At 52.8% G+C, this 17,562-nt stretch overlaps 1 protein-coding gene across 1 annotated transcript in view; it reads right to left on the bottom strand.

Moving 5' to 3' along the window:
* LOC147352759 (uncharacterized) overlaps positions 1 to 17,029 on the bottom strand; it is a 47,257-nt gene extending 30,228 nt beyond the window's left edge. The window contains exons 1-2 of the mRNA XM_086361038.1: positions 16,887 to 17,029; positions 16,617 to 16,833 (exon numbers count right to left, since the gene is read on the bottom strand). Coding sequence (XP_086217164.1) covers positions 16,617 to 16,833; positions 16,887 to 17,029 — 360 coding nt within the window. The remainder of the gene's footprint in view (positions 1 to 16,616; positions 16,834 to 16,886) is intronic.
* Between the last annotated feature and the right edge of the window lie 533 nt (positions 17,030 to 17,562).

Genomic DNA, 17,562 nt, shown 5'->3' with positions numbered 1-17,562 from the left:
TATCTTGCCCGAGAAGATTTGGATAGATTTATCAGTTACCCACCAACTGTTGGGAAAGAAGTACACAGTGAGGACTTAGGGATACAAGGATGGATAAATCTCAACCCAGGCCCCAAAGAGGTTGTGATGGACAGGCGTGGGTGAAGGACACAGAGAAGCCATGCATGCGGTTTGGGACTACAGGCTGTGGGTCCAGGGAACTTGAAATGAAGGGACAACCTGAGCCTTAAAGGTGGGACAGAGCAGGATCAGCTGGTGGCATCTCCACACCCATCCACTGCGTCCCCTGAGCTGCTTCCCCTGCTTTGGGATTCAGGAAATGCACATATCATGTTTGATTCGATGCCATTTTTAAAGTTTGCTTATCCTCCACTCTGGTCCCTTCTCCAAAGGTCCCAAGTAGGTGAGGACTGAACCACATCACCCAGAACATCCCAGGAAAGCCCCCTCCCCACTCACCCTGCATTGGTACTGAGGGTCCTCTCCAAGGCCAGCTGCCCAGCAGCAGCCTGGCCTACCTTCCCTGGCATCTTGAAGCCTTGGGTCTCTCCCAGCCACCAAGTCGCCTGAGGTTCCAGGGTCCCTCTGACCTACTAACTGCTGGAGGCTGGATGGGAGGTACCACAGAGATACTATAGGGCACAGGGGGACTGCCCTCAGGTTCCAAGCTCCCCTGCACTCCCATCCCGAGCAGTGAGCAGAACCCACCGCCAAGGCACCCCCATTTCCCGAGTGCCTGCCGTGTCTGCTCCCCTACAGCAGGGGCACAGCAGGGCAGGGACAAGCTTGGGACCTGAGTGCTCACTGAAGTTCTGCCACCGTCTAGCTGGGAGGTTTTGGACAGGTTACTTAGATTCTCTGGGCCATGATTTCTTCACTGATAAAGTGGAGAACAGTACCTACCTCGGTGGGGCTATACAAAGTTCTTAGAGATGGCCTGACACATAGTAAGAGCTGTCAGCGCTTATTCAACAACTGTGTGCCAAGCTCAGGCTGGGTGCCAGGGATGGAGCCGCAGCCGTGGACCAAGCGGACCAGGTCCTGGCCTCACCGTGTGTATGGTCGGCTGCAGGAGATGGACTGTTAACACTCAGGGTGCGCACAAATGATTATACCAACTGTGACAAGCGCTCTGCAGAAAATGGATAGTATGAATAGAGAGAAGAGAAGAAATCAGAGGAGGCACTGGAATGAGCTGGGGGAGGGGGGCGGGGGTGGCATTTCAGCCAAGACCAAAAGGATGTGCAGGAATGAGGTGATGAGCTGAGAACAGCGAGCCAAGGCTCCCAAGGAGCCAAGAACGCTGTGCCCTCGGGAACTGGAAGGACTTGCATGGGGTAGCTGCAGAGCAGTGAACACAAGGGCGAGGCCCCTAGCCGAGGCTCAGAACAAGCAGATGCCAGCACCTCTGGGCCCCACGGGCCAGACGAGAGCCTGGCCCTTGTGCTCCGTCAGAGCCAAGCCACTGAGGTGCTTTGGGTGTGGGTGTACGGTTCAGATGCTATCCAGTTGACATTTTCAAAAGATCACTCTGCTGATAACATTAAGAGGAGAATTGAGGACACCAGAAAGGAAGTGATTATAAACAGGGAAGGGGCGGGGGCCGGTGTGGGGGCCTCAGGACTTGTGATCAACAGGAGCTGGTGATGGAATGGATGTGGGAGGTAGGGTAGAGGAAGGGGCAAGATGCCATTTAACCGCGATTGGGAGACACTTAGGCAGGAACAGACCTTAGGCAGAAGAGTCCTCTTTGGAGACGTCAGTTTCTCATGGGGATCTGGAATGCCAAAGAAATGGAAATTCAGGAGCTACATGTTAGGGAGTGAGACGATAGAGAGGCTGTGTCAAGTGGTGAGGATGGATACACCACTCGGAGAGAGAGTGAGAGGAAGCAGAGATGGGGGCTCGGGGCAGGGACCCCAGCAATCAGAAGGCAAGTAGAGGAACAAGTAGAGGAACAAGAGCTCGCCAAGGAGATTGGGAAGGAACCGCCCCAGAGGGAGGAGGAAAACCAGCAAAAACCACTGTTTCAGAAAGGAAGATGTGACCCACAGAGTCCATAGCTACTTCAGGGCTGCTGCTAAGTCGCTTCAGTCGTGTCCGACCCTGTGAGATCCCATAGACGGCAGCCCACCAGGCTCCCCCGTCACTGGGATTCTCCAGGCGAGAACACTGGAGTGGGTTGCCATTTCCTTCTCCAGTGCATTAAAGTGAAAAGTGAAAGTGAAGTCGCTCAGTCGTGTCCGGCTCTTCGCGACCCCATGGACTGCAGCCCACCAGGCTCCTCCGTCCATGGGATTTTCCAAGCAAGAGTACTGGAGTGAGGTGCCATTGCCTTCTCCGACTTCAGGGCTAAGGAAGATGAAGACAGAAAGAAGCCACCGTGGACGGCCTTGCGTCGGCCGTTGGTGACCTGGGCGAGGACAGCCTCACGGAGCAGCGGGGAGGCGGCTGCCTTACTGGGCCAGGCGCACGCAGGAGGAGCGTGTGCGGTCAGTGCTGTTTATCGGCTTCACTCTGGCGGGTGGGGCGCGGAGCGAAAGTAGGAGCAGAAAGGGTGGTGGAGTCAAGGGATAGTTTTGGATCCGAAAGAGGGCCGCGGTGCAGAGCGGGGGCGGGGCTGTAAAGGGAATCGGAAGGGAGTTAGCACGCAGCGCTGTGCGAGAGCTATTCAATCCGTCCGCATTCAATCCTCAACCAAGTCCTGGGATGTCAGTTTTATTTCCCCCACTACAGTCATCAAGGGGCTTCCCAGCTGGCGCTACTAGTGAAGGGCCCGCCTGCTAATGCAGGTAGATGTACCAGACACGGGTTTGATCCCTGGGTTGGAAAGATCCCCTGGGGAAGGAAATGGTAACCTGCTCTAGTGTTCTTGTCTGGAGAATCCCATGGACAGAGGAGCCTGATGGGCTATGATCCATAGGGTCATAAAGAGTCGGACACGACTGAGTGACTTAGCACAGGCATGGTAGTGAGGGGGATGAAGCCTAGGAAAGTTGAGTCACTTGACCCAGCATTCTGTTCTGGAGCTGCCAAGCCAGATTCAAATCCTAATTTGTCCAACTGAAAGGCTGTTCTCTTCAGCCATCGCCCTGAAAAGCTCACAAAACAACCCTCATCACAGAGAGAGTGCTCATTAATAGCTGAGGTGTCGGTTCTAAGCATAAGTTAACCACCAATCCAGCTTTGCTGATTTGAATCTCTTAGTAGCAGCAGAGCATGGAGTCCTAGGGAGTCGAAGGGGTTGATAAAGAGGGGGAGACTTAGAAGGGAGTAGGTAGAAGAGTTCCCTGGTGGTACGGAGGTTAGGACTCTATACTTCCCCTGCAGAGGTCACAGGTTCAACCCCTGGTTGGGGAACCAAGATCTGCATGCTTCACGGAGTGGTCCCCCAATCTCCACCAAAAAGAGAGAGAGAGAGTAGGTAAAGATAAGATGAAATTGGGGTGGAAGGGCAGGTAAGAAAGAAAGAGAAGGAAAGATCAGTATAGACTCAGGGGGATGCAGAGTCCCACACATGGTTCTTGGGGTTCTCCAGTTCATTCCTACTATGTCACTGACTGTGTCCCCACATCTTTGGTCCAGACACCACACACCGGAATGTGGATGAACTGGAGCTCTTCTGGATTCTTGATTTACTGGATGTCATGACTTGGGGATCCCCATCAAAGAGGTTGAGGCTCTAAATTCTGGACCAAGCCCTGCTCCATCACTTCCTAGCTGTATAGTTGTCAACAAGTCACTTTACCTCTAAGACTGTGAAATATTTATTGATGCGCTTTCCTCTGGTATTTCCTGTTTCTAGGTCCCTTGTCCCCTGAGGCAACTGAACTCTGCAGCATCTATTTCTTCAGGGAAGGAAAGCTACCCTGGAAGCCAAGAAAAAGCTTTCTGAGTTTCAAAAATGGACCCTAGGGGTCTCAGGACACAGCAATTACATGATAAATCAGAACTAGGTTGCTTGATCTAAGATTGATTAAAAGACCCCTCATATAAAGAAGTAATGGTATGCACCTCACACTGGTCAGAATAGCCATCATTAAAAAGTCTACAAATAACAAATGCTGGAGAGGCTGTGGAGAAAAGGGAACCCTCCTACAGTGTTGGTAGAAATGTAAGTTGGTACAGTCACCAGGGGAAACAGTATGGAGGTTCCTCTGAAAACTAAGAATAGAGTTGCCATATGAGGCAGCAACCCCACTCCTGGGTATATATCTGGGCAGAACTATAATTCTGAAAGATCCATGCATCTTCACAACAGCCAAGATATGGAAGCAACCTAAATGTCCATCAACAGATGAATGGCTAAATAATGTGTGATATATATATGTGTGTGTGTGAGTGTGTGTATGTGTATACTACTCAGCCATAAAAGAATGAAATAATGCCATTGGAAGCAACATGCATGCACCTACAGATTATCACACTGAGTGAAGCAAGTCAAAAAGAGAAAGACAAATGCCATAGGATATCACTTACATGTGGAACCTAAAATGCGGCACACGTGAAACTGTCTATGAAACACAAACAGACTCACAGACGTAGAGGACAGACCTGTTGTTCCCGAGGAGCGGAGGGGTGGACTGGGAATCTGGTGTTAGTAGATGCAAAGTATTACACAGAGAACGGACTGACAACAAGCCCCTACTATACAGCACAGGGAACCATATTCAATCTCCTGGGATAAATCATAATGGAAAAGAATACAAAAAAGAATATATATATATATATAACTGAGTCACTTTTCTGGAGAGCAGAAATTAATACGAAGGTGTAAATCAACTACAATAAAAAAGAAAAGAAAAAAGTAAGTAATGGCATGGCAAGACAGGCTAGCTGTTTACCAAGCCCATCCCCCTTGCAGGTAGGCTGCACCTGCCAGACACCTCTGCAGGTAAGCACAGCCAGGTAACCGAGTCCTAGCACACAGAGTGCTATCAGCTGTGGCACGGGGCACTTCCAGGCCTGGCCCAGAACACCTTCCAAGCTCAGTTCTCGGATGCTCCTGCTCTGTCCCCAGCCTAAGGCCAACACACCAGCAACTCTGGAAGCCACGTGCTGAGGATGCATAGGCTACGGATGGAAGGGGACCAGAGAGCCACCTACTGATGAAAGACATCCATTTCAGTTTCATGATGAATAAACTCCAGAGTTTAAACTATTATACAGTCATGCGATTGGCATCTAACGCTGCCCCGTTACTGCAAGTGTGGAAGAAGCTAATGACGAACGAGCTTGGTTGTGCTGCAGAGACGGGGAAACAACCAGCTCCTTCTATCCAGGCTTGTGGGATCGGGGGCAAGAGGGGGCCTGGGCCTCGATTTTTAGATGGAGCCATGGAGAGGTGGTGGCAAACCCACAGGGGAGCGGCTGTGTGGCATGTCCAGAAAAGGGGGATCCAATAGAACCTCGCTGGGTTGGAACTAAACAGAGTGCATGGGAGCAAAGGACTATTCCTTGTGTAGCCAAGAGAGGCCCAGAAGTTAGCCGAGAGGCAGCTAGAGCGCTTGCAGTTAAGAATAAGAAGCAGCAGACACAGCGGTGACCTCAGTGACCAGAACAAGGGACATCTCAGTGGAGACCTGCAAAGACTAGTCTGCCCCTGGAACTCAGACAGAAACTCAAGAGAAGTGCCGCAGGGCAGGGCAAGGCCCACAGGGAGTAGAATCTACCAATGAATCCACCAAATTGTGTCCTTCCAACATAAGGGAGCTTGAAATAGAAATTTAAGTTGAATATTTGCACATCTGAGTTTGTGGACTGAGATTCTTACTTGCTGCTTCTCCATTAACAGGGCTGAAAACCCTCTTCTGCCTTCCTCATAGACCAAAGAGAAGCAAAATCTAATAGCATTCCTCATAGAGAACTGTCCACCACCCTGAAGTGTAACTTATCACTGTACTCATCTTTGTCTTCATGGTTAGTTTCAGCCAAAGTTGATGGGGAAAGATCCCCAAGCATCCGGGAGCTTTACAGAATGAAGGTCATGCTCTTTCAGCAGCCCCAGGGAGTGTCCCCTCCATCAACAAGGTCCAAATTGCCAGCCCTCTGGGTCCCCAACACACAGGCCCTAATCCTGAAGCAATGACTCCTCCTCTGTCCACCACCCTCCTCTCTTCCTTCAAGCACAAGGAGTCCTGTTTCCTAGAGGCCCATCGGGGGCGGACCGGCTGACTGCGCAGCAGATGACAAGTGAGAGGGGGGGCTTTTGACGAAGGGACGGAGCTCAGGAATGCTGAAGGATGTCACCACCTCACCCAGGTGAGAGCTCAGCCCACACTACCTGGAGCCCAGGCCCTCCCTGCATCTCCCCACAGTCACTTACATCCTCTACCATGTTCAGCCTTTCACGGAGACATTGCCTGATGGACACAAACATTATTTCCCATCCAGAATAACAGCTAATAATAATTAGCGTATTTAGATGGCACTCACCAGGTGGCAGACCCTGCACTAAAAATGTTGCTACCCTATTTTGTGTCCCTTTCACAAAAAAATTATTTTCATTTCAAAGATGAAGCGCTTAAGACTCAGAGAGACTCAGTAAACTACCCTAGGTCACACAGTTTGAATGTGACAAAAAGTCAGAATTCAAATCTGAGACCACGTGACTTCAGAGGCCAAGCACTTACCCAGCAAGCTACTCAGCATCCTGCCTTCTGTTTATGACATTTTTTGTGCATGTGCTAAGTCAGTTCAGCTGTATCCAACTCTTTGTGACCCCATGGACTGTGGCTCGCCAGGCTCCTCTGTTCACGGGATTCTCCAGACAAGAACATTGGAGTGGGTTGCCATGCCCTCCTCCAGGGGATCTTCCCAACCCAGGGATCAAATCCGAGTCTCTTACGTCTCCTGCATTGGGAGGTGGGTTCCTTACCACTAGCCCCACTTGGGAAGCCCTGTGACATCATAGGCATCTGTGTTCTACTTGTGTGGGGAAGCTAATACGTTGAAACAGAAAATCTGTCATTATAAGTGATCACAGGCCATCTTCACTTCGTTGCTTGCTGTTGTGGTTTAGTTGCTAAGTCATGTCTGACGTCTCCTGCACTGGCAGGCGATTCTTTACCCCTGAGCCCCCAGGGAAGCCCCATTTGGCTTAGTACCGTCTTAACTGAACTCCAATATCAAAACTGTGTCCTCACCTTTGCAAATCTCGGGGGTCAGGGAACTGTGCATTATCCTCATTGCCATTATCAGTGTATCAGACTGCAACAATGCCGTGTAACAAACCTCCCCAAGCTCAGGGCATTTGTTTCCATCGCTCTCAGCTCTATGAGTTGGTCAGGGCAGCTCTGTGTCAGGCTGTAGCTCAGCTATGCTTGGCTCCAGGCTCAGGGATGAGTGCAAGCCTGTCTACACGTCCACAGCTTTTCTTGGGTCAGCAGCTACTGGGGCATGCTTTTTCTCATGGCAGATCCTAGGAGCACAAGAGATCAAGCTGCATAAGCACATGAGAAACCTCTGACTTTAGTATCTCACGTCCGATGGCCAAGGTGACATCGGCATGGGGAGGAAGTGACCTTCACCCACAATAGGAGGGCGCTACAAAGGCACATGGCAAAGGGGATAGACAACCACCTTCGGGGTGAAATTTAAGACCCAGAGCCCGGTGGCCACAGTCAGCATCCATATCACCCTGACCAGCAGGCGTGTGCCTGGTTAAAGGATCAGGCTGACAGAGAGCAGCCCTGATCTGGAGCCCTGCATGGGGCGCGTCAGCCCAGCAGATTGCTGGTGACCTCTTCCCTGCCGCCCCTTCCTACCTCCCAGGGGCATCTTTGCTTCTCCTTGCACGCCTCCAGGCACCCGCCTTTCAACTCCCCCTGTTTCCCTGGCCCTGACTTTTGCAAAGCCAGTCAGGTCCTTGGCAAAATCCAACTGAGCCAAGATACAGCTGAAGCAGAAATCAGAATTCACTCTAATAAATGAAACCCCTCAACTTTGAGCCACTTCCTGACTCAAACCTGACAACTCCCCCAAGCACACAGGGCTGGGAATGTTATCCAGGTTCCCACTGCACAGAGGAGGAACCCAAGGCCAGAGAAGTTACGCTGTTTGCTGAAAGGTCTCCTGGTAGCGGCCTGGCCAGAACTTGAACCCAGGTCTCCTCTCCCTGGGCCCTGGTAACGGGAGGGAGGGAAAGTCATCAAGTGCAAAGTCTTGAAAACAACCCAGCCTTGGGAAAGTCAGACTCGGTTGGAAAAAACGTCTGGGGGAAAGGTGTGTCCCACCCAGATCGCCTGCACACACTTCCCTCCGGAAGCCTGGTCTGCACGGCCATGCACACAGCCCAGCCTGCCGCAGCCGTGCGTGTGGACGTGGCCACAGACGTCCAGGCCACAAGAATCTGGTGTCCTTCTGCGTGCCTTCAGGAGAGCCGATTTCCATCTTAATTCTAGGAACTCTATGAGTGTATTCATGCCCGCCCCCGAGCACCGAGCAGACATGGTTTTCTCTGTCTCCAGGGAGTTTTCAGCCAGCCACTGACACCCCCCAACCCCTCCCCCCAACCCCTCCCCCCAGCATCCCTCCCCCCACCTCCTCCAGGCTGGAAGATAATCTCCCGAGATTCGATTGGTTTTTCAAATGGGATGAGAAATGTAAACAAAGTCCTCTCTGCGGTCTTTTCAGCTGCAAAGTGGCGTTGCTACGTTTTGGAGATGATAGTAAAAGAAGGACATTTTTTTTTTCTTTCAGTTAATGAATTGGCTGACATTATGATGTCAGAAGCACTGGAGCCAAAGGTGTTTTGCTAAAGGGAGTCTCCCCACAGCCCCCCCTCCAGACGACACAGCGCCCCTGGAGTCCATGGCACTTGGGACTGTTCACGCTGTTTACACACCCGGCTCCCCTGACTGCCTCTTTGTGGGAACTTGTTTACATGAATTTATTTTGGGAAAATTCCATTAGACGGGACCAGGATTTCTTCACAAATCATTGCCTCTCACTTGTCTCTTGATCAGATCTGGGCAGGCCACTCTCTTCGGAGCCCTGACTCCCTGAGCTTCTATTCGTGGGTGGGAGGGCTGGGGGACGGGGAAGAGGAGGCTGGGGAGGGGACATAAAAGATAACGAAGTGGTCTGCAGGGATGGGCTTAGGAAAGAGAGGTCTGTCTGGCAGGATCCGAAGCAACAGGGGGGTCCCCACTGGCTTGGGGCCTGCAGACACACAAAGACAGGTTTTCAGAGAGCAGACACACACGGACTCGCCCACCTCGGCGCCCTGTGCTAAGACGCTAGAACACACAGACAAACGCATGACGCTTCGTGACTTCAGGAAGCCCAGGATCTGAAAGAAGAAGGAGCGCCAGGAAGACACAGGGCAATGGAGCTGGGGTCTTGGGTCCTCGTCCCACCCGGCCCTCAGTCAGTCACTGAGCACGTCGATCCCTCTGTGAAGTCATGCCTGCTACTCTGTTGAAGAAGAATTCCAAGTACCAGACGCACCCACTCTGTTTCCATTGGTTTGACCTTACGTTGGCTTACAACGTAGACAGGCCACATAGCTGCCTCCTCAGTGCCAGAGTAACCCTTCCTTGTTCCCTGAAGAAAGACTTACCGGGTCCCTACTAGATGCAAGGCCTCAGGGATTCGGAGATGCTGAGATACCGTCTTTGCTCTGAAGAAGCTCAGCCTGGGCCCTCGTGGAGAGGGGAAGGGAATGGGGACCCCAGAGAAGCCACCAAGTGGACATGTTCCCTCGGGTAAGGGAAGCTGGCTGCAGTTCCTGGTATCCTCCAAGGAGGGTTGGAAGGAAGAGGGTAGTTCTGGTAGTAACTCAGCACCACTTGTGGGTGAAGGCACCCTAAACCACCATCTGCCCAGCAACCAGACAGACTTCTGACCTTGAAGACTGGTGAAGCTCATGGTCACAAAGCTCACAAAACCACCTTGGGCAGGTCTGCCTCCCATGGGCTTCCTCATCTCTAAGAGGAAGGGGCTGCACTGAGGAGTTCTGCAGCTGTGCTAGCCACGGAAAACTCTGGAAACAAAACCTCAAGCAGTACTAATGGCTCATACTTACTGAGCACTCACGACATACCAGGTACAGTTCTAAGTGTTCGACATGAAAGAGTTCACTCAGTTCTCACAGTACCCCGATAAGCTGGGTACTAGAATGGCAACCCACTCCAGTGTTCTTGCCTGGAGAATCCCAGGGATGGTGGAGCCTGCTAGGCTGCCGTCTGGGGGGTCGCACAGAGTCGGGCACGACTGAAGTGACTTCACAGCAGCAGCAGAGAAAGCAAATCTACAAAATATGAAGGGATTTGCTTGAAGATCCAACATATGAACCACGTGTGTACACGAAGGTTCGGCGCATTTTGTGGACGGTAGGGTAGGTGTCCTTGATCCCTGCAGACCCTACTGTAGGGTCAGGGTCAGAAATAAAAAGACTCCTTTGCTGGGACTTCCCTGGCTCTCCAGTATTTAAGAATCCGCCTTGTAATGCATGGGATGCGGGTTCGAGCCTTGGTCAGTCGAGGAACTAAGATCCCACATGACACAGGGCAACTCAGTGCGTGCACTGCAACTGAGCTCACGCCAGGACGAGCCAGAAGCCCACCAGCCACAGTTAAAAGACCGCTCCTGCTACAGAGGATCCCAAGGGCCACAACTGAGACCTTATGCAGCCCCAAATAAGTTTTCGGTTTTTTTTTTAAAGACTCTCCTTTGCAGATGCTGACCCATCCCGCTCTAGGACCTTAAAAGCCGCCAGCAGGGTCCTATGAGTGGAGAGGCATCAGAGCAGGGTAGAGGAAGCCTTCATTTCAGAGTCAAGAGCTCAGCTCATGGCCCAGCTCTGTCGCTCGCTGACTCAGCAAGTTACTTGAGCAAATTCCTTAAACTTTCCAGACCTTGCTTCCCTCACAAGGGTTGCATGAACACTAAATGAAAACATGGATTCAAAGCACCCACAACAGCATCTGTAGTAGATAGTAAAAAAAAAAAAAAAGAGCAACTCTTGTTCTTATCCAGATGGGCGCAAGGGGCAGCAAGGGGAATGCAAGACGGGTACCGTGGTGGGCTAATCCTTGAGCCCCAGCCTGGCTATGTTTCAGGGATGGAGACCATCTGAGGGCTGACCTTAGTGGATTTTCCATTCTCCCACCACTCTCAGCACATTCCCACGCATACTGCAAGGGCTACTGGATGAATGAGAATGACTTAGTGAATGGATGGGTGAAAGACGGATGCACGGATGGATAGATGTTCCAGAATGGTCGGTTCTCTATAAAAAGCTCCACCACGCCCGAGTACATGTCTTATTTCAACACCTCAGGGAACACGCCAGCCCTTGCCACCTCTCTACACTTCCAAAGCCTGTGGCTCACCTTGCCAGGTATCTCCCTGTGGCTTCTCTGCTCAGCCCCCTCCACAGTAACGCATTGTTGTTCTATCTGGTAGTTTTCAACCCTGGCCTTGCCTCGGAACAGCATCTTTCGGAGCCACCCTCGGCAGCCCGGGGGCCAACCCCATCCCAGCTCTCAGTTATCCCCTCCACAACCCCGGTCTGTGCACAGAGCTTTCAGGTTCTTGGGGAGGAGGTAATATGCAGGCATTCATTCCCTGGAGCCCCAGTCCCTGGAGACCTGGGCTGGAACAGTGGCTCCTGTGTATCTGGGCATTCCATGGCCTGGCTCCAGCCATGCACTGAGGTTGTTTCATGCACAGCCTTAAGCTCTGTGCTCTGCCCACTGAGGGACTGGGAGCAGGCCCAGCCTGAGGCTCTGTCGCCCTCCCTTGGCAGTGGCGAAAGGTGAAGAAAGAGCTCAACCTCCAGCAGAGTACCTGGAGCCACAGCCCACTCGTCCTCCTGGGGGCCCGTAACAGCCCTCCAGCTGTAATCAATCCAGGAGCAGCTGGCTTCCCCACGGCCAGGGTTGCCAGCCCAGCACACGGATGCACCACCAACACCATCACAGCTCCTGCCCTCACCATCACAGCTCCTGCCCTCACCATCACAGCTCCTGCCCTCACCATCACCAGGCCCAGAAAATTACCCAGTACTTGGAGCATCTTGCCCTTCCCCTTGCAGGTGCAGTGGTACCGAGAAAACCTCCGGTCCAGGTTCTAGGGGATCATGCGTGTCCCCTTCCTAGTTTCATACCTCGTGGAGAAGGTGGAAAGCTTGGCATGACTCCTCTCCCAAGCTGCGGGAGGAGACGAGGCCGTCTTGAGGCTGCGGGGTGTCAACCAACTTCTGTGTTCTTTTTACATCCAAAGCCTCAATTTCAGGAAGGAATGGCCCACATTTCAGCAGGGTTCCTGGTGGTAGGGTGCTAATTAGCAACTCCAGGTTCAGTAGGAGGGGACCAGCTCTCCACCGGCCTGAGAGTCAAGTCATTCGGACTAACGCTGAGCTGGCTGGGGAGGGCAGTTTGGGAGCAGCTGGGTCTCCCCACAGAGCAGGTGGGGAGACGGCCAGAGGCTGGTGGGGTCTGTCATGTGTGGCTCACTTCACCCTTCAGACACTGGCCTCTCTTGCCCAGAGCTTCACCCGGGGAACCCATGAGCCCTCACAATATGGCCTCCTCATGCAAACCACCTCTGGCTACTGGTTTCAGAAAAAAAAAATGCACTTTATGGGGCAGATTGTAGCTGCCCTGTCCTGGAATCATGTCCATCAAGTGTGGCCTGGAGCCCATCTCTGGGATAAGCACAGCAGGCCCCTTCTCCTGCAAAGACATCAATACCACGCCCTCCTCCTTCCTGGCAAGACCCTCCTCACCCATCTTAGAGAAGAACAAGGAGGGACTTCCCTGATGGTCCAGTGGTTAGGATTCTGCACTTCCACTGCAGGGGGTACAGGTTCGATCCCCAGTCAGGGAACTAAGATCCTGCAAGTGTCACGGAGCAGCCTTAAAAAAAAAAAAAAAGGAAGAGGGAGGCATCCTGAAAGATGCATCAGGTACCTGAACAAGCCAGGCTAAAGGTTAGTTCCCAAAGAGACTGTTAGCTACTCAGGTCACCAGACAATTAAAACTTAAGGGGTGTTTTCCCTTTCCACCTTTCTGAAGAAGAGAAAGCTGCTAAGGAAAACAAAATCCACTACAGAGAATTGCCTCTGAAACTCTAATCTCACTGCATCTGCGATTACAGTGTGAGGAAATTTATACCCCAGTGAAAACATACAAACAGCCACCCCTGAGGGTGGATGGGAGGGTTGGAGTCTTGGAGAAAGTGCTCGGGAAATAACTGCAATAACCATTTTCATTCAAATGAAGTTTATAATTCCCGTGCTTCAAACATCATACACATTAAAAGAGACTTTCTCAGGGCTCTGATTTATCCCTCAAAAGCAGGACCTGGTGCTGCAGAGACCTGGCCTGACATCCACAGGCCACTCAATGAATTGTCACTCACGGCTGAGTGAAGAGTCCCTGACACAGAGCTCAGGAGGGCTCTTGTTTGTGGGCCTGCAAGCCCAGTCTCCAAAAGTGACGGGAGATGGGATGATGGAGGGGTGGGATTGGAGGATGCCAGGCTCTGTGCAGAGGAGGGTGCCCACTCCCATTCATGACTGCAGACCCTGCCCTGAGACAGGAGGGTGAGCTTTGCCCCAGGCCAGGGTCTTACTGAGAACAAGACTATTAGCAGAGCATCTGGGCCCCCGAGAGGAAGGAAGCCCAAGGAGAGGCCTTCAGCCTTCGGCCAGGACAAGAGAGGGGTCACCGGGCCTCCACCACCTCCACCAAAGAGCCACATTCCGGGATGCTGACAACATCCTCTTCTTGATCCGCGTGCTGGTAAAAAAGTTTTCAGGTTCCATGTTTAGCTTTTATGCAGTTTTCTGCCCTTTGATTAAGAGTTTGTTTTTTAAAGTCACCAAAAACAAAATCAAATGTCCTCCCCCACAGTCTCTGGGTTCTTCACAGCCCCTTTTTACTGGGCAGACGGGAGCACCCAGGCAGCTATTGCTATAAATTGCCCAGTTTAATCCAAGTCAGTGAAAGATTGGGTCAGGCCGGGAATGGCCCCCAAGGGATATTTCACTCTTTCACCACAAAACTCAGAATCTGACCTTCATTTGCTCTTTCATTCACCTCACAAGCTTATGTTCACCACACATTTCCACTCAGTATCCCCTAAACTGGACGTCTCACACCTACCCCGAAACCTGTCTGACCTCCTCTGAGTCACCATTTCCCCAGAGACAGACTCGAGAAGCTGAGCTAAGGGCTCTAGTTCCCCTCAGCTGTTTGAGGTTTACAACAACTAATGCGTTACACTGTAATTTCTGCCCTGGAAAAGTCACCAGACTCCATCCCTTCCTTTCCCTGAGCTACACCTGCCTCTTCCGGCCCCCGAACCCTGACAACCGCCTCCTCCTTGTATCATGGCCTGCAGCCCCTATGCCTTCCCGATCAACCTCCCTGCACCCATCAGAGACAGTGCATGCGTTCATCACCAAAGGCTTTTGACGGCGCCCTACTGCCTCTGAGACAAGGCCACAACAAGCCCCAGCTTCGCCAGCCAGGCCCTCCATGACCCAGGACCGCCTCCCTGCTCACTGCTTTCAGCCCAGCGGCGGCAGTGGGCCACTCTCCACTCCCCACGCTCACCCTGCACGTTTCGACTCCCATGACTCCACTCCCATGACCTTCTCAATCCCACATACTCTCCCCACTTCCCGATCCTTTGATGTCTCCCTCGGCCTCCAGGGCTCCGCTCAGAAGTGAACCCCTCTGAGAAGTCTGCCCTAACCCCCTGCTCAGATTTCAGCACCTCTTCACTCGGCAGCTACTACATGCTGCCCAGACTTGACTGCCATTCTGGCTCATCGCGTTGGGACCAACATCAGAAAAACCAACCGGCTCTCCCTTCAGAATGTTTCCAGAATCTGGGCATCTCCTTCCCCCTTCAGGGGTGCACCTCGTGCAAAGCGTCACATCTCTTCCTGGGATTCTTGCCCCTGGCTGTTCTTCCTGCTTCCATTCGGGCCTCCCAATAAGATGTGTGGTTTACAGAGTGACACTCTGAATATGTCTCAGGCTATATACTACGCTTTGGCTCAAAGTCTTCCTCAGAAGTCTAAAGTCTCTATCACAGCCTGGAAGTTTCTGTGGGATAGGCCCAGCCACCTCTTTGCAAGGTCCTGATTTTTTTTTTTCCAGCAATCTATAAATGTAAAAACCATGCTAAGCTCGTGTGCTACATATCAGGTGGCAAGCCAGATCTGCCCATGGGCTGTAATGTGCTTACCCCCAACTTCAAGGCTGAACCAGCATCCTCCAGGTGAAGATGGAAGAATGGGTTGGGGATAAGCATCAAAGTGACCCTGCAGAGTTAACAGCCTTTGAAAAGTCTTTAAAACATGTAAATTATATAGTCTATTTAGAAATGGAAAGAAGCTTAGTGTGAGAGTCAGGACTGGGGTAGGGTCTGGACTGAAAGAGGAGAAGATCAGAGGCGTCAAATGAGGAAGGACTTTTCAAACTACAAACTTCATATACGCTTTGAATTGTGTAAAGACGTGATCAGACCCTGATGCTGGGAAGGATTGAGGGCAGCAGGAGAAGGGGACGACAGAGGACGAGATGGTTGGATGGCATCACCGACTCAATGGACAATGAGTTTGAACAAACTCCAGGAGATGGTGAAGGACAGCGAGGCCCAGAGTGCTGCAGCCCATGGGGTTGAAAAGAGTCGGACTGGACTCAGTGACTGAACAGGGACAATGATCAATCAGGCTTGCAGTTTAGGAACATGTCTCAGGAAGGAAGAGAGATGGGGGATGGGCCATGGGCTGAAAGAGGCTTTAGTGCAGGCGGGATCGTTCTGGATCCTGTTCACAAGCCTGCAAAAGCCACTGTTAAATATTCAGGCATTTTTGTAAGTCAGCAGTTGGACACATCCGTTATTTTAAGTTAGACTTCATACAGTTACAATGAAATAAATTACTTCTAAAACCAAGGTAGTCAGTACTCAAAACCTTATCACTTTATCATTATTTTATGACGTTTTACTATTATCTTCGCTCTTGCGGTTATTTATGCCTATGCATTTATAGGGCGTACATACATAACAACGAGCTACTGAGCATCTCGGCCCAGCTGTACCCTCGGGGACCTGACGCGGGTAGCTTGAATGTGGCTCTCTCTGTGGGAATACTTACACCCCAGAAATGGACCAAAGCTACAAATCAGGACCCCTCTCCCGCCCCCAGCTGTTAAAACTTAACCAGTGCCCTGCCTGGCCTAGGGCGGCGATGGGTACCGGCGTTACGAAGGAGGGGCAGGGCCGGGGCGGGGGGATGGCTGGGATGAAATCACCTCAACCAGGTAGCTCTGGAGCGATGAGGGAGGACAAGGAGGAGACGCTTCCAAAGGCTTCCACATCAGAGAAGGGTCTCTTTATAAAGAGGCCGCGGTGGGAACCCAAGCCCCGGCTCCACACTCTCCCTAACGGCCTGGGCCCGCAGCCGCAGGGCGAGCGCGGTGCGGCGGGAGGAAGCGAGCGCTCGCCCAGGGTCCCCGAGGGGTCGGCCCGGCCCCTGCGCCCGCGTTTCCATCTCAAATACAGCTGCGCGCAGGGCTGTTTGGGCGCCCGCGGCGCCCGGCCAGCGGCCCGGCGTGTATTTATAAGCACACAGCCCCACAGACAGGTCTCACCGACATCATTTCGCACGGCCCCGCGGTGCCGGCGGCCTGCTTCCCGACCTCCCGTCGGGGGCGGCCGCCGGTAATCGGCGTTGATGGGAACCGCGCTCTCCCGGCCAGAGGCACGCAGCCCGCCGCCCACAGCCAGCGCCGGCCTCCCTCCCGGGGCCCGGGGGCCGGGCCTTCCTGGTAGAGCTCTGGGGAGAGGCGGCTGTAAACACGCCGCGGGCTGACCCGCGTATGGAAATGACTCGCGGTCGGGCCTGGCGCCCGGCCACAGGCCTGCGGCCTCGCTGCCGCCAAGTATCTTTAGCAGGAGCCTCGGAACCGCGGGCCCCCCGCCGCCTCCGCAGGCCCCCGCCCTGCCCGCTCACACCCCAGGGCCGAGCCTCACCCTCGAGCGCGCGACGAGGGCCCGGCTCCATCGCCCCCCGTGTCATCTGACAGTAATCATGACTTCCGCTGCCTGGACGGGGCGCTTGTTCCCAGGACCAGGCTGCATTTACACGGAAGCAGCGGAGAAAGGAAGGCCACAGAGGGCAAGGTCAGCGGAGGCATCCGGGGCTCTGGACTCACTAAAGACTCACAGCATCGGGCGGGAAGGGCCCCTGTGCCCGGGAAAGAGAAGATAAAGCCAGGGGCAGTGATGGCAAGACTGAGAGAAGAAGGTCGTGGGACTAGAGCGGAAATCCACAGGTGCAGTTACAGGGTGAAGGAGCCGTCATGGGAGTAGAGGAGGCCTCCAGCCTAGAGGCAAAGGGAGGAGGGGTCCCTGAAGACTGAGTCAGGCAGAGGCCCTCCAGGAGCCCTCAGAGGCTGCAGGGGCGCCAGGCCCGGTTTCCTAAGAGCCCTGGAAGGCCTCCTTGAAGACATAGTCCAAACAGGACCACCCTAAGACCATCTTTCAAGAATGCTAAGCCTTCATTTCTTAACCAAATTTCCAGGCCGCCCTTGGGCT

Source organism: Bos grunniens, chromosome 19, assembly GCF_055505025.1.
Source record: "Bos grunniens cultivar Pamir isolate PY7600 chromosome 19, Bosgru_T2T1.0, whole genome shotgun sequence".
NCBI classification, from domain to species: Eukaryota; Metazoa; Chordata; class Mammalia; order Artiodactyla; family Bovidae; genus Bos; species Bos grunniens.
The sequence above is the reverse complement of the archived record's forward strand: the minus strand, read 5'-3'. Positions and strand labels throughout refer to the sequence as shown.